General features: G+C 38.9%; 2 protein-coding genes across 2 annotated transcripts in view; one reads left to right on the top strand and one right to left on the bottom strand.

Annotated features, from left to right (window-relative positions):
• The window catches only part of CASK (calcium/calmodulin dependent serine protein kinase), a 377,556-nt gene that overhangs the window by 130,086 nt on the left and 222,915 nt on the right, over positions 1–24,555 (bottom strand). Inside the window, exon 6 of the mRNA XM_052662816.1 lies at positions 448–550. Within this exon, the coding sequence (XP_052518776.1) occupies positions 448–550 (103 nt within the window). The remainder of the gene's footprint in view (positions 1–447; positions 551–24,555) is intronic.
• GPR34 (G protein-coupled receptor 34) lies at positions 14,258–15,382 on the top strand. Its single transcript, XM_052662820.1, has one exon. The coding sequence runs from the start codon at positions 14,264–14,266 to the stop codon at positions 15,380–15,382; it is 1,119 nt and encodes a 372-aa protein (XP_052518780.1). The 5' UTR covers positions 14,258–14,263.

The raw sequence follows: 24,555 nt of genomic DNA, 5'->3' as shown, positions 1-24,555 counted from the left end.
ACTCTTTCACAAGCGGAAAGAAGAAAGCAGTGTGAAATTAAAAATCAGCCACAGATATAACCTGAAAGAAGTGAATCCACACACTTTAGATTTGACTTCATTCGGCCAGTTCAACTTTAAAAGTCGCTTTGCCTCAAATATCACCTTCTTCCAATACTGTTTTAATCTCTGTATGTTGGGTCTCTTCCCTGTTAAATGTTGAGGATACAAAGAGTAAAAAGATGGAGTCTATTCTTAAGAGACTAAGGAGTCTATTCTTAAGAGACTAAAATTCTAATTATTATTATAGAATTATTAAATTCAAAACTATATTATGGCACTTTTTTTTGGGTGGGGTGGAATGTGGTCTGAAACACTGAGGATAGACTAATATTTAGTTTGAAAACTTTACATCAGCCTAAAAAGTGATGCAATTTTGAAGGAAATTTTTTAAAAAAGTACTCTTACCTCCAGCTACAAGTCCAGACTCCCCTAATTGAATAGCTACCCCAAAGCCCCCAAGTTTAACAGGTGCCGAATTTTCCTTTGAGGCAAGGAGAACACAGTGGGGCTGAAAAGAAAAACAAACCAAAGAAAATGATTAATTGTCAATGAACAGTTTACACAAAGCCAAATAACATGACCGTATTTGTTGTTGTTCAGCCGCTAAGTCGCGTCTGACTCTTTGTGACCCCATGGACTGTAGCCTGTCAGGCTCCTTTGTCCATAGGTTTTCCCAGGCAAGAATACTAGAGTGGGTTGCCATTTCCTTCTCCAGGGGATCTTCCCGGACCAAGGATCGAACCTGTGTCTCCTGCATTGGCAGGCGGATTCTTAACCACTGAGCCATCAGGGAAGCCCATATAGTAAAATACTTTAAAAACTCCTGGAATTACTTTGGATGCTTGAATTATTTGTCTATTCTCATGTCTGGCTGATTTCTCCAAAGACTTACCTGTTTTATCCAACATTTTTCAGGAATTATTTGCTTCCAAGATTAGGGTGTGGTGCTTGGAACCACTCAGGAGGAATGGATGTTCAAGACAGACAGACAGATGTGTTTTCTGCCTTTTCATGCAATATTTTCCCTCACTGAGTGACAGCCTACATTTGTTTAAGGAAAAGTATATTTTACACCTAAGTTTCCTGAAGTCTGACTTTATCTACAGAGCCACTGTATCTTGGCCCTTAGGGGATGTTGATGACCCTTTTTCTGCCCCCTGTCCCACCATCCTATTTTTCTTTATTCATTCCACTCCCAAGTAAGATTTAATGACTCTAATTGAGCCCTTCTCCTCGGGAATTCAATGCTCTTCCTTCCTGGGGTCTCTTCTCTGGATGTGCCCTTCTTTTCTGTGGGAAGGGGAAGTGAGAAAAGAGAAGGGGGGAAGGAGACTACTGGGCTGGCCTCTAGTCCAGGGTAAAGACCTCCCCACCCAGCCCCGAGGAGCAGCTGCTTGACCAGGGCTGTCTAAGAATCATATGATTTTTGGTTACAGTGAGAGTCTCTTTATAGGACCTAGTCCTCCTGCATATGCTTTTTTCTGGGACATTGTTGAGGCTGGTGTCAGGAAGGCATTTAATTGTAGGGAACTTTGGTCTCTGCTCAAATACTATGCTCCTCTCTGTGACTAACATTACATATGTTATGACCTGCTCTTAAAATATGGGTTTAGTGAAAAAGGCAAGCCTCTTCAGGCTTGGAAGATAAAGGTATTTTTTATTCTCTCCCACACTTGATCAGATATAAAATGACCCAGTTTTAGTTCAGGTTTAGCCTACATGATAGTGGGCATGAAGAGACCCATACAATAAAATTCTGAGCTGGTACACCCAGAGTGATGTTTGATGATGGATATACAAAAGTGGGAAGGATTAAAAGAATCCTTTTAGAAGCTATTTTTTGTCCAAGCGTATTTAAAGACCTTTACAATAGAGTGTAGCACAAAGAAAAATGAGCCCTTGAGTATAAATGTGTGTATGAGTGAGAGAAAGAGGAGAGAAAAAGCAAGCGTACATGGATGGTGAACAAACTGCAGGAAGACACAAAGTAGCTGGTAGGGTCTATGGAAGGACAGGCAAACCTCTACAGAAACCAACTGACAGAGTGCTCTCTCTCAATGTGAACTTTCAGTTGGTTCAAACAGAGATCAATGATAAGAAATCTAGTGTAGGGCACGGCAAATGAACAAGCCTAGAAAAGGAAGGGCCTGATGCAGAAGAAGAAAATACAGACTAGGCCCAGACAGGGTCTCCTGGCCAGTGTCATCATTACCTTTTTAGGAAGGAGTAGTAGAAGCTTAAATTTGAATCTCAGGGCATACACTTTATAGTTCGTTGACTATATTTATGCTTAAGTTAATGTTACACTGAGATTTATCCAACAGGGTGTGGATTCAGTCACTCTCAACAAACCCTTTAGTGAGATAAGTCATAAAATTGGAACTTAAGATAAAGAATAAACAAACCAACATACGTAAATGAATAGAAGACTCTAGTAATGTTAAGTGCTAGGGAGGGAAAATTAAGCTGGTGAGGAGGTAGGTGTTACAGGTTTGGAGACTAGGGAGCTGCTATTTAGTAAGACAAGGAGTGTCAGAGAAGACCTCTCTAATAGGGTAATAGGTGAACACACACCAGAAGGAAGCGGCAGAAAGTCACGTGGAGGTAAGATCCTGGTGTGGAGCATACTATGTAGAAAAGCTCAGAGGCACAAAGGGGGTTGCTGTGTTTGGAGAAGAGTGAGGAAGCCAGTGTGTTGGGAAAGGAATGAACAAAGGTAAGAGTGGTAGGAAATGAGATTTAGATGATCAATGACCCTATTGTCTAGGGTTTTGAAGTCAGGGACAGAGCTCTGGGTTTTAGGCTGAGCAAGATGGGAAACCATTGGGAAGTTTTGAGCAGGAGAGCATGAAGATGAGTTTTAGGTTTGGAAAGGATCACTTGAGCTGCTGCGGGGAGAAGAAATGGCAAGGGCGCAAGAATGGATGAAAGGAGACCAGGTAGGAGGCTTCTGTGGGTGTTCAGGCAAGAGAAGATGGTGATTTGGACTAGACCAGAGTTATAGAGGCTGGGAGGGTAAAAAGTGGTCACATTTAGGATATGTTATGAAGGTAAATTTGACAAGAACTGCTGCTGGATATGAGGTGTGAAAGAGAGAGATAGGTCAAGTATGGTAATTAGGTTTTTGTCCTGAGCAACTGAGTGAAAATGAGGATGTCATTTACTGAATTTGGGAAACACAGGAGTAGAAATATGAAAGAGGGGTTGAGAATTTGGTTTCACACAAATTGAGTGTGAGGTCATTTAAGACAGGAGAGGGAAGGCTGGGACTAGAGATATAAATTTGGGATCAAAAGCATGTACATAATATTTATAGCCAAGATAATGAATGAAATCACTTAGGGAGTGAACTACTAATAGAGAAGATGAGGTCAGAGAATTGAGACCTGGTACACACCAGTATTTGAGGCAAGGAAGATGAGAATAATCTAGCAAAGGAAACAAAATGTCTGGACAGTGAAGCAAGGGGAAAATCAGAAGACACTGGTGTCCTGAAAGGCTACTAAGAAGTCATTAAAGGTGAGAATTGATCATGATATCTGGCAACTTGAAATTCACTGATGACCTCGATAAGAAGGATTTTGGTGGTATGAAAGTGAAGTCGTTCAGTCATGTCCAACTCTTTGTGACCCCATGGACTGTAGCCTGCCAGGCTCCTCTGTCCATGGGGTTCTACAGGCAAGAATACTGGAGTGGGTTGCCATTTGGTGGTATAACAGAGACAAAAATCCCCTCTGACCTATGTTCAAGAGAGAATAGGAAGAGATGATGTGGAAATAGTAAATTCAGATATCTTTCAAAACTTTACTGTAGTAGGATTAGAAAAATGGGCTGTAGCTAGAAGAGAATGTGAAGCCAAGGAGGTTTCTTTAACTTTTTAACATTTACAACTGGAGAAACCAAATTAACAAAACCTTCATGTACAAATCACCCAGTTTCACAATTATTGACATTCTGTCATTATTGCTTTATCTATCTCCAACCATTTATTGTTATTATGTTTTTGCTGAAGTCTTTTAAAACAAACCACATCATTTCACCAGTAAAATGTTCACATATGGGGAATCTGAGTGAAAGGTGCCTGCAATTCCTTGTATAATACTTAACCTGTAACCCTATTTTAAAGTCACTTAAAAGAATTCTCCTTGTGGTTTTACTTTCAACTTGTTACATAGTGAAGTCAATTTGTTTTAACTAGATTTTGACTTAATTTGGTGTTCTAATTATACAAAACATGTACATAAAGTTTCAAAGGCAACTGTGTTAGTTGCTCAGTTGTGTCTGAATTGACTCTTTGGGACTCCATGGACTGTAGCCCGCCAGACTCCTCTGTCCATGGGATTTTCCAGGCAAGAATACTGGAATGGGTTACCATTTCCTTCTCCAGGGGATCTTCCTGACCCAGGGATCAAACCTGGGTCTCCTGCATAACAGGCAGATTCTTTACTGTCTGAGCCACCAGGGAAGCCCAACCATAAACAAATACCTTTCAGAGAGGCCTACCTTTTGTTCCCTCCCCTCAAGCCCAGTCTCGCCCTCCTCATTGGCAACCATGTGTACCCGTTTTTGGTTTATCCTTCCATTGTTTTGTTTTGAACATGAGACAATGCATACACATACTCAAAGTTTTCACATAACAACATATGCATTAGGTCACTACATCGACATCTTCAGGGAAATTTTGTTTCGTTTTTTAAAGACAGACATTTGCATGCTGGTGGGAAAGATCCTATAAAAAGGAAAAAAATGACCTCAGAAAAGAAAGGGGATGGGATGTAGTGTACAAGTGGGAAGGGGGTTGGCCCTAGTGACAGTGAGGGAGGCACCTGTAGATGCAGGCAGATGTGAATGTTAGAAGATGAGGAAGTTCTCTTCTGAGCACTTCTATTTTCCATTTACTTGAAATAAAAAGTGATCAGCAATTGACAGTGGGGAAGGAGAGGGGGCTGTTGGCAGCGTGAGAAGAGTGAAGGTGTGAAAAAGTATTTTCAAAGGATAGGAAAATGAACTAAGACAGTGGTTCTCAAACTTTAGTATCATATAGAGTTGCTGGCCTACATCCCCCCAAGTTTCTGACTCATAAGGTCTGGGATGAGGTTAAGACATGCATTTCTAACAAGTTCCTGAGTGACGTTGATGCTGCTAGTCTGGGAACCCATGCTTTGAGAAGCCCCAGACTAAGGAAATAGGGCAGGACTGCTGGCAGCATAGGAGCCCACTCAAGGTGTGTGGTCATGAGTTTAAAGCAAGACCCATGAACACTATTCTGTGTTTACACCCAGTGGTCCTCATTTTAGCTGGTGGGGTTCAGGCCTGGAATGGGAGGTCAGCTGAATTTAACCAGGGTTGGGATTTAGATAAAGAGAGGCAGGTGGGTGATATCAGTAAGAGCAGAAACCAGCGTATCTGTTTATTTCTTCTTTTCTACTTTTATCTTTTGTATAAAGAGCTAAGATAGCAACAAAGTTCAAGGAAGGGGAAGGGTGAGCGGAAGAGGATGTATGGGAATAAGCTAAGAACACCGAGACAAAAAGCACAAAGCTCAGAATGAACAGGAAAAAGGATCATACAAAGGAAGAACTAAGAAAAGCTTATACTCAAAACTGGGTCACAGTAGGGTCATTAGGGAACTGAAGATTGAAACAGAATTAGTGTTTTGAAAAGGGGATCGCTTAGGTGTGGAAAAATAGCTACTATGATAAAAAATTTATATTAGATTTTATGAAATAGAACATATAATAAACACTAGTCATTAAAAAATTCCTGCCAGGATTCTGAAAAGCTATTTGTACACCTGTGTCTATTGCAGCATTATTCACAATAGTCAAGAGGTGGAAGCAATTCAAATGTTCACTGACAGATGAATGGATAAAGAAAATGTGGTCTATACATACAGTGGAATATTATGTACCTTTAAAAAGTAGTCTGTCATATGGTACAACATGGGTGAACCTCAAGGATATTATGCTAAACAAAATAAGCCAGGCATAAAAAGCCAAACACTGTATGATTTGACTCAGATGAATTATCTAGAGTATTGAAAATCACAGAAAGTAGAAAGGTAGTTGCCAAGGGTGGGGGTAGAGAGAGGAGGGGTTCTTGTTTAGTGGACACGGAATTTCAGTTTTGCAAGATGAAAAATTTCTAGATACAAACATATCAATAAGTATATTTAGCACCACTGAAGAATATAAATATACTTACACAGCATAAATATAACAATATAAGCATATTTGCACAATATAAATATACTTAACACCACTAAACTATACATTTAAAAATAGTTAAGGTAATATTGTGCTTTTTTACACCTGCCTTCCCCACACGAAATTCCTCCTAGACCAATACAGTAATGATCTTCCTTCTCAGAAGTTCTAGGGGGAAGTAAGAGCTACAAAATGTTTTTATTCTAGCAACTTAAAAATATTCTGTCCCATGTGTCAAATTTATGACAAACTAAGAGCACTGGAGAACACGATGTTTAGGAGAGAGAATGTACTCCCAGATAATTAGAATTGTTAGATAAAGCCCAATGAGTTAAATATTATTTAGTGCAAAATAAACAGAGTTGCAGGGCAATAATTGTGGGGAGGATAAGAACTAACTTTTCTTCCCTTCAGATGACAACAACAAAAAAAGGGGAAATGTGATTAAACTGCAGGGCCAGCAGTTAAGATGGACATATAGTGGTTAAACACTCCCTGCAGAGTAACTTCACTATTTTCTTTAAAATATAGGAGATATTTCAATCTACTTGGGAGAGTTTATCAAGGAGAGAATACTATTACAAATTTCATCTAATCCTAAAATTATAAGATTCTGTTAGAAAATAAATCCAAGGTCTTAATTAAGGGAATACATAAAATACACTAAGTAACACTTTAAAACTAAATAATAAAATGATTCATTACTCATGTTACTATAATGCAATATAGGAATGCTATTTTATGTTGATTGCCAGTTTCTAAAATGAATCCAGAAAGAGAAATTAAATGCTTATGCTTTAAAGGTCCAGACAGCATATTATGTATCGTTACTTAGGAAAAACAGAAAATGAATATTTTAGCTTAGAATTTATAGACTTCAGTATTTGGGGGGAGGAAGGAAAATTTTTCATAATTGTCAAGGTGGAAGGTATTCATGTAAAAGATATAAGCAGTTTCCTAAAGTTGTGTTGATTGAGCTTAAAGATAAAAGTTTTGCATAGTGGTGAAGTTTTTAATATTTTCACAGGGAGTCTAAGGGTTGTCATATTGAAAAAAGAAAGGAGAAAAATACACCTATTACCACATTCAAATATATTAAAAAAGACAAACCCAACCAATTGCACCACAACCGGATGGAGGAACCCAGCTGACACACCAAGACAAGTCTGTGTGTAGGGAAGCCTGGGGATCAGCTCCTTTTACTTCAGGAGAGCCTGAACTGTGAGTATGCCTTGATTTCACTGCATAAATGATCCTTTTTGAAGTTACATTTTGATGATCTGAATAATAAAAATGAAACTTGCTTCATGGGTGACTAGCAATGCTTTGCTTCCAGAACTCTGAGTAAACTGCTTGAACGATACCACTGCCTTGACTTAAAATGAGGCCATATCTTCTTTAGGATATGCGATGTTTAAGATCACACTATCAATATAGTCACATTGTTTGTACTATGTTTTGTATCCTGGACAAAGACTTGCAGATCTACTTGAATTGATTAAAAGTTATTTTCATATGTAACACACTTTATTTCCATAAGTACCTTTTAAGTTATGCTGACTCCCTACTTTTAATGATAGTATTTTCTTTATTATATGGCTTCTATTTTATGGTCATTACCAGATCAATTAAAATTTAAGTTTCATGTTTCAGAGGTTACTATGGTGAATATTGGAGAAAAGAAAAAGCAAAATACACTTTAGTCAATGCACTTAAATTTTAAAAAATGTTTTAACCACAGTTAAATTGATAACAAAACCTTATGTACTACTAATAGTATTCTTTCCAAAATGACATGCTTTTTAATTTTCATTTTGTATGCAGCAATTAGTGCAATTTTTAAAGCATGGCCTGAATGATTCAGTGGATATCACGTCAAACTACAAATGTGAAAGGCTGATAGCACTGCCAAATAGGTATGTATTTTCTATGTGATGTTTTCACAAACATAACCAAACTGCATTTTTATACATGAATTTATTATATGGAAAATAATTTTCACTGATATTTTGTTAGCTATAAATTCTGAAAAGCTTCAACTATTTTTTAACACTTATTTTTGGTTGTGCTCGGTCTTTGTTGTTTTGTGTGGGCTTTCTCTGACTGTGGTGTGCGGGCTTCTCATTGCAGTGGCTTCTGTAGTTGCAGAGAGCAGGCTCTAGGCACATGGGCTGTAGTAGCTGCAGCACGCAGTAGTTGTTGCGGGCCCTGGAGTGGGCAGGCTTCAGTACGTGTGGCATATGGGCTCAGGAGTTGCGGCTCCGGGGCGCTAGAGTGTGGGCTCAGTAGTTGTGGGGCATGAGTTTAGTTGCCCCGTGGCATGTGGAATCCTCTTGGACTAGGAATTGAACCTATGTCCCCTGCAATGGCAGGTGGATTCTTATCCTCTGTGCTACCAGAGAAGTCCCCCCAAACTGCATTTAAAAAGCTTTTGCTCATTGGAGGCTACAGTGGAATCTTGGGTCCTGCCCCTGAGTACAGAAGTTCCTATAGCAGCCAGTTGAAAAATTACTGGCACAGAAAGGTGGTGCTAGTGGGTACAATGCAGCAGTAATAACAGGGTTGCAAACGTCAGGATTTGTCAAGTAATACCATTAAAAACCATTAACCATCTACTATCAAAAAACCACAGTGACCACATCACACAAGTCACAACTCATATCCACTGGGAAATTGGTCCCCTCTGTGAATGTAGTGATTTGTTTATCTTCACTGGCCATTCTTAACAAATCAAGTAAGTAGTTTTGAAAACATCAGTAAATGGCCTTGGGAATAGAAAGTGACTGGCACATTGTAAAGGAGACAGAAATCAGCCATTAAGTTCAAAATGGAATCTTATCTGTTAATTCATTAATAAATGACAACACTAGCCATTCAATATAGGCTTCTAAATGATGGATATTATTATTATTAAAAAAAATACATTATTCTCTTTGAGCTTGAAAGTGCAGCAAAACAAGGAAGACTTATTGGTGATCTTACTCAGTTATTATTTATCTGCAGATTGGAGCTGAGGCAAATGGTTTCAGGCTTTGTGCTAAATGGCTTTCTAGAAACATCTTGATCATGGCTATCAGGCCTAGAAATAAGTTTGAAAGATATACTTTGGGGGAAAATCTGTTCAGCATTCTGAGAATTTCAGCAAACTCTGGACTGACTTACTTATTTTCATGAACATAGCAAACAAAAAGATTAGTACCTTTTTCAAAGAGGTAAATTTAGGTGACATAATCTTTCCTTAAAATTGCTAGTGTGGATAATGTTAAAGGAATCATATCAAAGTATTGCTGACAGAACTCATCATTGATAAAGAAGATGCTGATCATTTGGGATTAGGAGGAGCGAGGTTTGGTGAAACGGATCACTGGCTCTGAAAGTCAGATGGATCTGTGGTCATGGGTAGCAATCATGAACATCTTTATTTTTCATTAATACCTCCCTCACAAAGTTATTATAAGGATTATGTAAATGAAATAATATAAATATGCTTATTAACACACTGCCTGGTAGACAGCAAATGCTAAATAAATATTACTTATCGGTTCAGTCATCTAGCTCGAGGGTTCAATTCTGACTGTACATTAGAATGCCCTGAGGAGCTTTTAGAGGAAACCATTGCTTGGAGCCCATTCCAGACCAATTAAATCAGAAGATCTAGGGAGGGGGCCAGGCACTGGTATCTTTAAAGAGCCATCAAGAGGATTCTAATATGTAGCCAGGACTGAGACTTACTGAGAGTCCCTTCTACAAAGTACCCAATCATGGTAGTCTCAAAAAAATCTCTGGTGGTAAGACCCTTACTACTTCCCAAGATAGATGGTTTCATTCTAAAAAAGTATTTCCTTAAAAGGAGACATCTGTTTTGGCATTTTTACTCACTGGTCCTTGTTCTGCTTTCGGGAGACATACAACACAAGGTGCAATCCCTTTCTCCACGGCCTTGAACGCATTCCCATCTCCAGGCGCCTGTTCCCTTCCACTTGCTCCTTGCTCTTCCCCACCCCAACCCCCACTGGCTCTGTGGCCTTTTCTTAGTGTGCTGCTGAGGATGAAACCCTGTACTCAGGGTCAGACCTTACCAGTTGAGGACAGAACTGGATTAGTAGGACAGTCTTCATTGAAGACACTCCACAGGCATGAAGTCAACCAAGGACAGGCTAGTTTTTGTTGCAGCCACATCACACAATGGATATGGCAACTGCAGTCAACTACAACTGTGTTTCTGTTAACGGAGCTAACGCCTTTCCTGTACTTGAACAGTTGATTTTAATATCCACATGTAGGACTTCACAAACTTTTTGAGTAAATCCCCTCTTTCATTCAACAGCATTTATTGTGCTAAGCACTTGGTACACAGAGGCAAATTAAGCAGACTTGTTTCCTAACTCTGTTGTTCAGTTGCTCGGTCGTGTCCAACTCTTTGCAACTCTATGGACTGCAGCACGCCAGGCTTCCCTGTCCCTCGCCATCTCCCGGAGTCTGCCCAAGTTCACGGCCATTGAATGAGTGATGTCATCCAACCATCTCATCCTCTGTCGCCCTCTAATGGAGTTTAAAATATAGCAATGGAGAAAAGAAAAGAAAAGAAAAAAAAAAACCCTCTACAGTTTTCAAAGTTATTTCAGCTATCTGAGCTCTCAAAATCACGTCACCTGTCATGCCTCAGCTCACTTTCATCAGTGGCCATGAGCTGTTTCTACCTGAGCCTCAGTCATCTCCCTATGTGACCACACAACACAGGTTCCCCTCCAGGGGCCCTTCTCTTCCTGGTAATCTACATTGCATGTTCAGCTCCATTTTTGGCAGCCTGACATTCTTCCTAGATTGCCTTTTCCTTTTTAGAATTTCAGCTGACCAGAAGCACACCTGTAAGTTTCTAACAACTTTGTGAAATCTGGCTCCCTGCAGTTGAGACACACAAAAGACTGGCCTCGGTCCTCTTGCCTCCCTCCCTCTGTTGTTCTGAGCCTGCACTCTGGGGACAGGCTGTCACTGGGGATTACATAACTTCCTTTTCACCAGTCAGTTCCCCTTCCAAGGATTCAATTTCCCTCTTTACAAAAATTTAAACTGGAATTTCATCCTCTACTAAAATGGTTTCTTCTGGATGAAATTATGGGTAGAGTTTTAAGAAGGGCTAAGTTCTTTCAAATGTTTTTCTCTGTGTATAATGTCAAATCAGGAAATGAATTATGGTAATTCAAATCTACTTTACAGCATTCAAAGTTTGAATGCACACTCTTGCAAAGATATTTTCCGAGAGCAGGGTCTCTGTCATATTCACCTTCATTTTACAAGCAGTATTTAGGAGGTGCTAGGGGTAAAGAAACATCAACAACCTCAGATAAGCGGATGATACCACTCTAATGGCAGAAAGTGAAAAGGAACTAAAGAGTCTCTGGATGAGGGTAAAGAAGGAGAGTGAAAGAGCTGGCTTAAAACTAAATATTAAAAAAACTAAGATCATGGCATCCGGCCCCATTACTTCATGGCAAATAGAGGGTGAAAAGGTGGAAGCAGTAACAGATTTCCTCTTCTTGGGCTCTAAAATCACTGCGGATAGTGACTGTAGCCATGAAATCAGAAGACATTTGCTTCTTGGCAGGAAAGGTATGACAAACCTAGACAGTGTGTTGAAAAGCAGAGACATAACTCTGGTGACAAAGGTCCATAAAGTCAAGGCTATGATCTTCCCACTGGTAACGTACCATTGTGGGAGCTGGACTGTAAAAAGGGCAGAGCGCAAAAGAATTAATGCCTTCGAACTATGGTGCTGGAGTCCCTTGGATAGCAAGGAGATCAAACCAGTCAATCTTAAGGGAGATCAACTCTGAATACTCACTGGAAGGACTGATGCTGAAGCTGAAACGCCAGTATTTTGGTCATCTGATGTGAATAGCTGACTCATTGGAAAAGTCCCTGATACTGGGAAAGATTGATGGCAGAAGAAGAGGGTGTCAGAGGATGAGATGGCTGGATGGCATCACCAATGCAACGGACATGAACTTCAGCAAACTCCGGGAGATGGTAAGGGACAAAGGGGCCTGGTCCATGCTGCAGTCCATGGGGTCACAGAGAGTTGGACACGACTGGGCAACTGAACAACAACAGTGGTAAACAACCTGCCTGCCAATGAAGGAGACATAAGAGATGCAGGTTCCATCCCCAGGTTGGGAAGATCCCCTGGAGAAGGTACTGGCTACCCACTCCAGTCTTCTTGCCTGGAGAAACCTATGGATAGAGGAGACTGGCAGACTACAGTCCATAGGGATGTAAAGAATCAGACATGACTGAAGCGACTTAGCACAAGATATTCACCAAAATGAAATTAATCAAAAGGTGTTGTTTTAAATCTGTCACTGAACACTTGTATATGCCAAGGTAAACAAAAGAACAGTTTTGTTGTTTGTAGAATGCATTTCTTTTCATTTCTACAAACAAACTAATGCTTAGAAAAGGTTATTTTATTGAAGGTCACAGAGTTAGTTAGGTCTCATTTTGATGTGAGACCCTGAATGGCTGTTACACCTGCTAAGAAGCTTCTGTAATTAAGTATGGCAGTCATTATAAGAAAGAGATGTGATGTTCAGTTCAGTCGCTCAGTCGTGTCCGACTCTTTGCGACCCCATGAATCGCAGCACGCCAGGCCTCCCTGTCCATCACCAACTCCTGGAGTTCACTCAGACTCACGTCCATCGAGTCAGTGATGAGACCCCCTAGAATCCTATCCTCTCATCTTCTCTTTATGATGACCTCTCAGACTGAGCTCTTCAGAGCTGCCAATGCCAAACAAAGAGCAGGTAACAAATAGCATTGCTAACATTGTCTGCTGCCACAGACAAGTGGAATTCACACACTACCAACAGTCCCAAACGCCCTAGCCCACAGTCTATGTCACCTGCAGGTACTTACTTTCAAAATCTTGGATTGCATGTCCTCTTTCCTATTTACATTGCCACTCTATGCTTCTAGGTCAGCGGACTCTCCAATCTGACTCTCTGGTGGCCATCATCACCTGTCTTTGTTTTGTTTGGTTACTTTGCTCTCCTGTGCAAATGTTGTGAGTCTACCTAACCAGGTAAGTGCTGTGCTCTATTGGTCTGTTACATTAATTGCACACCCCTGTAGGCAAGTGATTTTAATACCTTCAATGAGGTGTTAGATTGAAAAAGAAATTTACGACCCTTTCCTCTATTCCCTGGAAAAGGGGATGGCAACCTACTCTAGTATTTTTGTCTGGATAATTCCTTGGACAGAGGAACCTGGTGGGCTACAGTCCATGGGTCACAGTTGGACATTTTTCACAATGTCTGAAAAATCAATCATCTACTATTTGTGCAAATAGTTGGACACAACTGAGCAACTAACACACCTCTATTCCCACTGTGGAATGAGAGACTGCCACAGTCTGTCACACATTACATGGCAATAGGTACCAAAATGAATGAATGAATGCCATCTATGAGGGACAGAGTCAAGGCAGGAAACTGGACAGGGGTCAGCAGTGGGTTCAGTTCACTCATGTCTCATGTCTTCACTTTAGGGAAACTGACAACTCATCTTTGAAAAATATGAGCTGTCATCTCTATCTCCATTTCTATTCCCATCCCAGCTTCCCCAAGAAAAGACAAGTTCACAGTTCAGTTGATTTTAATGTAACAACAACAGACCTTGAACACTGACCATAGGATAGAAAAGGTTAGTGCAGGATGCTCCAACACTTTTACACTATGTGCTGCTTGTCTTGTGATACCATAATGCTCCTGCATAGATTGTGGAGATATCCACATGGTCCAAAGTAGGATAAAAGAAAAGTTTCTTACAATGTCTGAAAAATCAATCATTTACTATTTGTGCTTTGAGCTAAAGTAATTGTTACCAACATAACAAACGACTCACTCAATGTTTGGCATTCTGTTGTAGGAAACATCTGAGGACATAAAAACTACACTCAAGGAACATGTCCTTTTAGCACCTTCATTTTTTGATCCCTACAGAAGAGATTGAGAAGTCAGATGGTGATGATGATGACAACTTCAGTCAGCAGCTGGTCTTACTCCTCCAAAGGAGTGTACTTTAATTATAGCATCCAATCGCCACACAACTTCTCAGGAGCATCAAATTTTACTGCCTGCTCCATGGATGAAAAATTACTCTCCAGTGTGTTAATAACATTCTACTCTGTTATCTTCATCATGGGGCTGGTTGGAAACATAATTGCCCTCTATGTATTCCTGGGTATCCACCGCAAAAGAAATTCCATTCAGATTTACCTACTCAATGTAGCCATTGCAGACCTCTTACTTATCTTCTGCCTCCCTTTCCGAATAATGTATCACATTAATCAGAACAAGTGGACACTAGGTGTGATTCTTTGCAAGGTTGTGGGAACACTATTTTATATGAACATGTATATTAGCATTATTTTGCTTGGATTCATCAGTTTGGATCGTTACATCAAAATTAATCGGTCTATCCAACAACGGAAGGCAATAACAACCAAGCAGAGTATTTATGTTTGCTGTATAGTATGGATAGTTGCTCTTGCTGGATTTTTAACTATGATTATTTTAACCCTTAAGAAAGGAGGTCATAATTCCACGATGTGCTTCCATTACAGAGATAAGCTCAATGCAAAAGGAGAAGCAATTTTTAACTATGTTCTTGTGGTAATGTTCTGGCTAATTTTCCTACTAATTATCCTTTCATATATTAAGATTGGCAAGAATCTATTGAGGATTTCTAAAAGGAGGTCAAAATTTCCGAATTCTGGTAAATATGCCACTACTGCCCGGAATTCCTTCATTGTGCTTATCATTTTTACTGTATGTTTTGTTCCCTACCATGCCTTCCGATTTGTCTATATTTCTTCACAGCTAAATGTGTCGTCTTGCTATTGGAAGGAAATCGTTCACAAAACCAATGAGATCATGCTGGTTTTCTCATCTTTTAACAGCTGTTTAGATCCAGTCATGTATTTCCTGATGTCCAGTAATATTCGCAAGATAATGTGCCAGCTTCTTTCTAGACGATTTCAAGGGGAAGCGAGCAGGAGTGAAAGTACTTCAGAATTTAAACCAGGATACTCCCTACATGATACATCTGCCGTGGCTAAAATTCAGACTACTTCTTAAAGCACTTATGTTGAACATATGAAAAAGTGATAAAATGCAGCCTAATTCCCTGAAGAACAAAAAATCATGAAACAAAGCTCAGGTCTTCCTGAAGTTCTTTGCTTATCTGTGATATTTCATTTGCTTAACTGTAATATATTTCAAGAGTAAGCTCACAGTCATCACTAGAGTACATCTGTATATAAAATCTTTTACAAATATATTGTTAGGCTAATGCTGTTAACATAGATGATAAAATTAACTGAAATTTATGGTTTTGACTATAGAATAATGAAAGAAAATGTCATAGTTTCTCAAGTCACTAAAGTAATTATTCAAAATCAAGTACCTAATACTAATTTAAAGTGTGTTTAACAGTTAACTGATTTCAGGACTGACTTAGAATATCAGAAAATATATGTTCATTGTCATTTGAAAAGCTTGTATAATTTGCCACTGTATTCATTTATGTCTAAGCCTATCAACAGATAAAATGATAATTAATAAAATTCTAACAAATCTGAAATCAACCTATTATCTATCACTTCTTAGATAAAATAGAAAGAATTTAAATACTGTACAGTAAAAATCAAACAACAGATGGGCTAAAATTCAATAGCCTAGCAACAGGACTTAAGATTGCAACTTACTTAAAACAGATTTATTAGCAATTTAGCCATCTTGGACCGCACAGTTTGGTAAAGTATAATTAAAGATGCATATACCCTATGAGCCAGCAAGTTCACTGCTAGGTATACATCTTACAGAAGCACTGAAACATATACATAAAACACATGTAAAGATGCTCACTGACCTACTGCTCATAATACTAAACAAATGGAAACAAACTAAGTATGAGTATGCATCAGCAAAGGAATGGAGAAATAAACTACACCTGCATGCATCAACATGGAGAATTCTCAAAAATAACATTGAATAAAAAACAAACAAAAACTGCAAAGGGTATCTACCATCAGAAATAATTTATGTAAAATACAAAACCATGTTCAAATTCTTTACAGATCTATACATATGCAATAAAAATATAAAACATGTGGTAACAAACATATACACCAATTTGAAGTTAATGGTTACATCTGGAGAGATTCGAAGCAAACATGGCAAATTATTAATAATGTTTCTTAAGCCTGTGTGGTGGTACATGAGTGTCATGTTATTTTTGGTATATATCTCAGTGTTTAAAATATTTCATAACAATACAGAAAACCTGTAGAATACAATTAAAAAGAGCAAATTCTGAAATTTTCATGTACATTAAAAAATAGAGAGTAAACTAAGAGAAAGGGCCCTTATATTCTTTTAAAAAAATTTTATTTCACTGACGTATAGTTGTACATTCTTTTTCTTTTTCTTTTCCTATTATGGCTTACCATAAGATACTGAATATAGTTCCCAGAGCTATGCAGTAGGACCTTATAAATTTTTTTATTACTTTGCTTTGACAACATCAACAAATACCAAACTGAAATTGAGTAAGCATGACAATACTGATTTCCTCTCATGTTCTCAAAATAAATTTTTTTTTACATTGTTAGTAAACATTTTATATCCCTATGTGTCTCTATTGTAAACATACAGTTTGAATGGTTAAATTACATTATCTATTATTATTACTAGTTAAGGAACATTTGGGCTCCAAAATCACTGCAGATGGTGACTGCAGCCATGAAATTAAAAGACGCTTACTCCTTGGAAGAAAAGTTATGAGCAACCTAGATAGTATATTCTAAAGCAGGGACATTACTTTGCCGACTAAGGTCCGTCTAGTCAAGGCTATGGTTTTTCCAGTAGTCATGTATGGATGTGAGTTGGACTGTGAAGAAGGCTGAGTGCTGAAGAATTGATGCTTTTGAACTGTGGTGTTGGAGAAGACTCTTGAGAGTCCCTTGGACTGCAAGGAGATCCAACCAGTCCATTCTGAAGGAGATCAGCCCTGGGATTTCTTTGGAAGGAATGATGCTAAAGCTGAAACTCCAGTACTTTGGCCACCTCATGCGAAGAGTTGACTCATTGGAAAAGACTTTGATGCTGGGAGGGATTGGGGGCAGGTGAAGAAGGGGACGACAGAGGATGAGATGGCTGGATGGCATCACTGACTCGATGGACGTGAGTCTGAGTGAACTCCGGGAGTTGGTGATGGACAGGGAGGCCTGGCGTGCTGAGATTCATGGGGTCGCAAAGAGTCGGACACGACTGAGCGACTGAACTGAACTGAAGGAACATTAAAAGTAACATATACGTACTCATAATTCTAGAAGCTTTCTCATTATTTATATTAAATGTGACAATTCCTATAAAGCCCTGCACAATGGTATTATCAAAGAATAAAAAAGTACACCAAGTCAATTCTTGCTATAATATTTGTGTCAAAATAAATTTTGATAAAAGTCAACCTATCTATAAGTTCATAACAACAGATGTTATAGTAACCTGAATCCTTATAGTAACCTATACACCTTACAGTAACCTGCATCCTGTAGAATATTTCTACATTTTTAGAAAAACTTGCTAAACTTACCAAATTCGAAGCTACTTATTATATATAATCTTCTATTTCTTATTGAAATACGGTCCCTAGCTCCCCCAAGCCAAGGTTTAGTTCTGGAAGCATACAGAAAAGGGAAATGCAGAAGCATATACTTATCCTCACCTTGCAACAGATCTTCAGAACAAGTCTCTAAATAATATTTCACATATGCAAAACCAAACAAAGGCAAAATTAACTGCCTGGTTGCAAGAGTAAGACCTAAATGCTGAGTATTGCTGTTAGTTTTGAAAAAGTTATTCTGTGCAGAGCTGGGTTTGATGGCAGTTGAATTTCTTAGATCAGGTCAATAGAAGAAGAAAATGATGTTCTAGTACAGAAGGTTTTATTTTCAACCTTCTTTTTAAAATAGATTCTTCAGTCCTGCTGATATGAAAGTAGAACTAATATAATTACAGCTCTGTGAAGCAAAGCATTACTGAAAAGTTATCCACAAGAGAAAAACAGCATGAAATAGAGTTTTCTCAACAGGCAGCCTGGATTCTGCAGAAACATATTAACAGGCTAATTATTTTCTAGTTTTTTGAAATATGAATGGAAACTTCTTTTACCAGATATTAAATTTTATTCTTATCCTTTATTAATGATGGCACTGCATGGAGCACATGCAAGGATAAACTTATCAGTGGAGCAGAGCTCACAGCTCTATGCAGACCCTCAATGATACATGAGAAGATTACATGCCAAATTAATCTCTCAAAAGGGTAGAAGCAGGAACAAATCAGAGGGCAACCCAAGATTCTTGATGTGCAAGAATCTTGCAAAGTGGGTTTAAAACTTTTCTGGGTGACTGATACACTTGCCTCCTTCAGAAAGAATCCCTGCAAATAAAGATGACATCACAAAAAGCATCGGGGAAGGAAGAAATCGTAAATAGTGCTGCACTTATTGAAAATAGTGTTGTGCTTATTTAAAAGAAAATAAAAAGCCAATTTAGAGATGGTTGGATGGCATCGACAATGGACATGATTTTGAGCAAACTCATGGATGGTGATGGACAGGGTAGATGGTGATGGACAGGGAAGCCTGGCGTGCTGCTGTCCATGGGGTCGCAAAGAGTCAGACACGACTGAGCAACTGAACAACAACAACTTGTATCACACCCCTCAAAAATTCCAAGTGGATCAGAGTTAGATGTAAATAATGAATGCATTAAAACACTAACTCATCTGTGGAAGGGAGAGGACTCCCTGTTAATAAAATAGAAATAACCATAGGGAAAGAAGCATAGTTTTGACTTTAAAAAGTAGATTATTTGGGGGGGGGCGTCAAAAACTGTAAACAAAAATAAAAGCTAAAGCACAAAGTGGGAAAAATATTCACAACAAATATGACATTTACTGGAGAGTCTTTTATGTCAGGCACCAAAGGACACCAAAAACTTCTAAAGAAACTTGTATTTTTGATCAGAACAAAGCGATTGAATCTCACCATATAATCTGAATTATGTCAACTTGGTTGAGGTAGAAACTCTCACAATGGATGATACCGTGTCCTTTTTCATAGCTACTTGACCCAGTTGAGAACCTAATTCCTCTAAGTGCCTCAGTTCGGTTGTGATTTTCAAATTTAAGATGTGGAGGGCTGGTTTCCTGGTGGTTTCACAATAGACCCTATGCTAAAAAGGAAGTGCTAGGTTTGTCCTAAACTTCTATTTTGCCCCTTCAAGTTCACATGCAAGGGAGTAGGAAGCAAGGTATTGAATAAAATATATTTGTTGATGTGCTTTTTACTGTGCTGGGTGCTTGACATGCATTAAAATCATTTAATCCTAACTGCATTGTGATGGAAGTATCAACTGTATTTTTCATGAGGCGATGCAAGTTGGTAGACTTTTATTCCATAGGCACTGTCTCTGCTAAAACACTGCTTTTCATTTTGCATTTTATTTTGCCCAAGCAAAATGGTAATTACTGAGATGTCTTCTGTTATTAAAAAAACACATCATACATGGGCATTACTATGTAGTTAGGGCAAAAATTCTGCTGTTACTCATCAAAAGTATGTGATGTAAAAAACCCAACATCTTAAAAAACTAGTTTTCTAGCTATCACACATTCATACACTCTGTAAAAGCTCTGCCTGAAATATGGATGATAAAACAGTACAAAAGCAGGTTGAATAGAAGGAGAAAAAATGAAATCAAATTAAAGCATCTCACCCTCATTAATTTTGCTTCTAGCCCAGGAAATGCACAAAGAACCATCCTAAGATGAGCTTTGGAAAAGGTTTCTAATTATGGTTTGGATACAGGTATTGATGATGCACAGAATCTCTTTTTTGCTTTAGTAAGCCATACAAGCTATTCCAGGGGCAACAGTGAACTGTTAGTTATACTGTGGTTTGGTAATTCCACATATACTCTTCTCTTAGGTATAAAATAGTTCAAATATACAACAAAGCAAAAATACAATGTAACAGGCAGTAAGCACCCATCAGCGAAATTGTGCAGATATCAAATGTTTGGGCTCTATTCACTTAACTGTTTTCTTGTACCTATACATAATCTAAGAAGATACACTAGAGCTCACCTCGAGGTAGCCGCTTGCCTAAAGTTAGGTATCTCTCTGGAGTACATGTTTACCCTTTTATAACATACGTAAGTGGTACAAATAACAATGTACATTAGCTTTTGCTTAAAAAATTTACACAAACAGTATCTTACTCATACACCCTTTTGTAACTTTTTTCACTCAAATTGTGTTTATGTGGATATACGAAGGTCCCCTTCATCTTCCCAGATGCATAGTGTTTATTGTGAGAACAAACAACAGTTTGATTCTCCATTTCTCCTAACAATGGGCCTTTAGGTGGTTTCCACAGTTTCGTTATTAGAAACCACGTTCAAGTGAAGTCTCCTGCGCGCATGTGTGGAAGTTTGCTATGGTTGACACCTAGAAGTAGAAATGCTTGGTTGTAAAGGGTATACACATTTTCATTTTATTTCACTTGTGACGAACTGCTCTCCAAAGTGATTTTTATCAGTTTATACACCTATTCCATCACTAGCAAGATGAGAGTTCCTCTACCCACATCCTCACCAATACTTGGTTTTATCAGATTTACTAACTTTTGCCAATCTGAGAGGTGTGAAATGGCATCTCCCCAGGGTTTTAATTTGCATTTCCTTGATTACAAGTGAAAAGGAGCAGCAGCATCTCTTTGCCCATTCATGTTTCTTCTTGGGTGAATGATCTATTCATATCTACACCTCTTTCCCTTTTCCCTATAATGAGTTGCCTGTATTCTTTTTTTCTTTCAAATCATTGGCATAATTCTTTAGATATTCTGTATACTAATCTTTGGTTCTTTATATGGGTTGCAAATAACTTCTACCAGTCTGAGACTTGTCTTTTACTTTGCTTATGGTTTCTTCTGCCAGTCACCACTAGGAAAGGAAGACATTTTCTAATCAATAAATCTAGAGGAACCCTGGCCTTCTGGAATATGACACCCTTCAAGGACCAAGCTAAAGAATTTGTAGATGAAATGATCTTATAATCAGACAGCTTAGCATTTCATTCAGATATAGTACACAGGAGTGCAAATGAGGTGTCCTTTGAGAAGAAAAATGTTTCCTGAGTGTTAACCTACAAAATTCAAACATGTTACTATAGACATGCAAATTATTTTAGAGGGATAGAAAGTCTCCTAGACCAGGAGTAGATCTGTTAAATGTATCAACATATTTAAAGAAAGAACTGGCCATTCACTAGCAAGTGAGAGAAACTTGGAAGAAAAAGTGAGGTGGAAACTATGAAGATGTTGGTATTGCCCATCCGGACAGAGTCCAGGAGAAGAGTCTTAATCAATGGACCAAGAATATTATCACCCCACTGGTAAGGCCACAGCAAGGATTATGGTGGGGCTGGATCCAATTGGTCTTCTTAGCCTAGTGACATTAAATATTAGATAATGAACTAGGAGGCAGCATAACAGGTTCATAGGGCAGCTGCTTCAACCAGACTGACTGAGTTCAATTTCTTGCTTCATCACTTACTATGTAACCTTGTACAAGCTCTTTCCTCTACTGAGAAAACAAGAATAATAGGAATACCTAACTCATAGTGTTATGAAGGCTAAATGAATGAATACATGTTCCTGGCCATTAAGAAACATTCAATGTATGTTGTTGAAATACTCAAATGCCAAAAGAAAGACAGGGGAAATATACAAAATGGAATGGTCAGAAGCTTAAGTAAACATCAGAACTAGGAAGATACACAGTGGAAGCTGACTTGGACCAAATGAGGTGGGGAAAGCAATTGAGCTTTCACCACCAACAGCAAAGTCCAGGACAAGAGCTGTGCAGACCCGTGCTATTTTGTGCTGGTCAGAACCATATTCTGAAACTTGAGCAAGTAGCAGAGCAGAGGAGAAAAGGGGTGGTTTGAAAGAATGGGATTATTTAGCCTTAAGCAGAAGACTAAAGGAAAGACAGAACAAAACTGTGTGTGTGCAGGTGCGCGCGTGTGTGTGGCCTCAGAGAGCAAGCAGAAAGAGGACCAGTGAAGGACAGGAGCTGCAAAAGCAGCATGTTTCACCTGGCTGTAGAACAGGAAGCCAGTGAGTTATCTGCTAGTAGAACTATTTCATTATAGCATGGATCCTCAGCAGGCTGGGAAGGCAGCATTTTGAGCATTTAATAAGGTTTGGAGCTGATGTTCCTAAGATCTCTTTGACAGAAGTTTTGGGTTTTGCCTTCATAATGAGTGGCAACCAGGGGCCACACTCATGTCTTTGTTTTGTTACTGTCACTTGGCTTTGTTATGTGTAATCAGAGTGGTTGAATAGGTTACCACCTTGCATCCTCAACTGGGAGACAAGGCACCTTCATTGTACAACTGGCTTAATGGTATAAACTCAGGTGGGAATGGTAATCACTCTGATGTATGATTATTTTCAAATGTTATCCAGTGGCAAACTTTGGACTAAAAGATCTAGACACCTTTCTTTAACACAGCTGGCAATGCTGTTACAGGCCCTTTCCCGTTATCCACATTTCCTTTCTATGTTTCCTACCTCTTCTCACATTCTGTCCCCTATCAGGACCTTCTAGCACCCCCAATACCCTCAACTCTAATTCTTTCCTCTCCTATACTCAGCAGCATCTCTTTCTCTTCCCCAGTTGAGTTTTATCTGTTTTCCGACTTTCTTGTTGAATCGCCTTTCTCACAATGTATTGTCCTCTTATATGTCCCCTGATCTGTCGGAAGCAGAAATGTCTCATTATTTGGGTGGAAATTTGGTTTATACTCAAAAGAAAAACACTGTTTCCGCTATATTAAAAACAACTTTCAGCTGGTTGCAAAGGGAACTGATGAGGTTTGCATGCATGTTCATATTCAGTTCCCCTTTGTGGCCAGTGAGACTTGAAAAACACTGGAACACACAGGGTCAGCTCTTGTGCAGACTGATTATAGAGTTCCAAATATATGTGGCAAGTGGTGAAGAGGAGTCAGCTAAATAAGTAAATGAGGGCCTCATGCTCTGTCAGCTGGCATTTGTGATCCTGCAAATAACTAAACCTCCAGTAATAAGTACAACTTAGCATGGTGGAGGGAATGCTACTAGAGGGGCAAGCTAAACTAATCATCTTTCTATATCCTTTTAGGCTCTAGTATTGGAGATATCTGGGGCTTCCCCGCTGGTTCAGATGGTAAAGAATCTGCCAGTGACGCAGGAGACAGGGGTTTGATCCCTGGGTTGGGAAAGTCCCCTGAAGGAGGGTGTGGCAACCCACTCCAGTTTTCTTTTTTTTGTTACATGTAATATAGATCTTTTATCTCACCTACATTCTTATATTGAACTATTAATTTTTAAAAAATATATAAATTTATTTAATTGGAGGTTAATTACTTTACAATATTGTATTGGTTTTGCCATACATCAACATGAATCTGCCACAGGCATACACGTGTTCCCCCACTCCAGTATTCTTGTCTGGAGAATCCCATGGACAGAGGAGCCCGATGGGCTACAGTCCATAGGGTCACAAAGAGTCGGATACGGCTGAAGTGACTTAGCAGGCAGGCAATGGAGATATCATGTCCAGTTTAGTTTACTGATTCCTAACATGTTGATGCTCACTCTTTCCATCTCCTGCTTGACCATGTCTAATTTACCTTGATTCATGGACCTAACATTCCAGGTTCCTATGCAGTATTGTTCCTTACAGCACTGAACTTTACTTTTACCACCAGACACATCCACAAATGAACGTTGTTTCTGCTTTGGCCCAGCCACTTCATTCTTTCTGGGAGCTATTAGTAATCGGCCTCCACTCTTAGGATCCACTTCTTACAATCAGGTTAGCAGAAAGAGACTTTTCCTATAGTTTTACTGAAAAGCTAGATTAGTCCTAGAAATAGAAAGGGGCTATTTACAGAGGATAAAAAGTACAAAGCAAAGAGTGTGGATTCCTGATACTTCAATACACCTCTTCATAGAAGAAATGAGCAAAAGAAAATGACAGCTCCAAGACTGAAGTGAGGCACAGAGGGTGTGTCTTTGCAAAGTAAAGTTTTATTTTTGGATGTTATGCAAGAAACAATGGACTCTGAGGTATGCATACTATATTAATCCTTAGTACTTTGAGGGGAAAAAATATAAAACTCTAGTTAGAACA

This window comes from Budorcas taxicolor, chromosome X, assembly GCF_023091745.1.
Source record: "Budorcas taxicolor isolate Tak-1 chromosome X, Takin1.1, whole genome shotgun sequence".
Lineage (NCBI taxonomy): Eukaryota > Metazoa > Chordata > Mammalia > Artiodactyla > Bovidae > Budorcas > Budorcas taxicolor.
Note: the sequence above shows the minus strand (reverse complement) of the source record. Positions and strands in the feature narration are given on the sequence as shown.

What these genes read in the sequence shown, in the direction of transcription:
- GPR34 (XM_052662820.1), top strand. Translation starts at nt 14,264, where the DNA reads ATGGTGATGATGATGACAACTTCAGTCAGCAGCTGGTCTTACTCCTCC.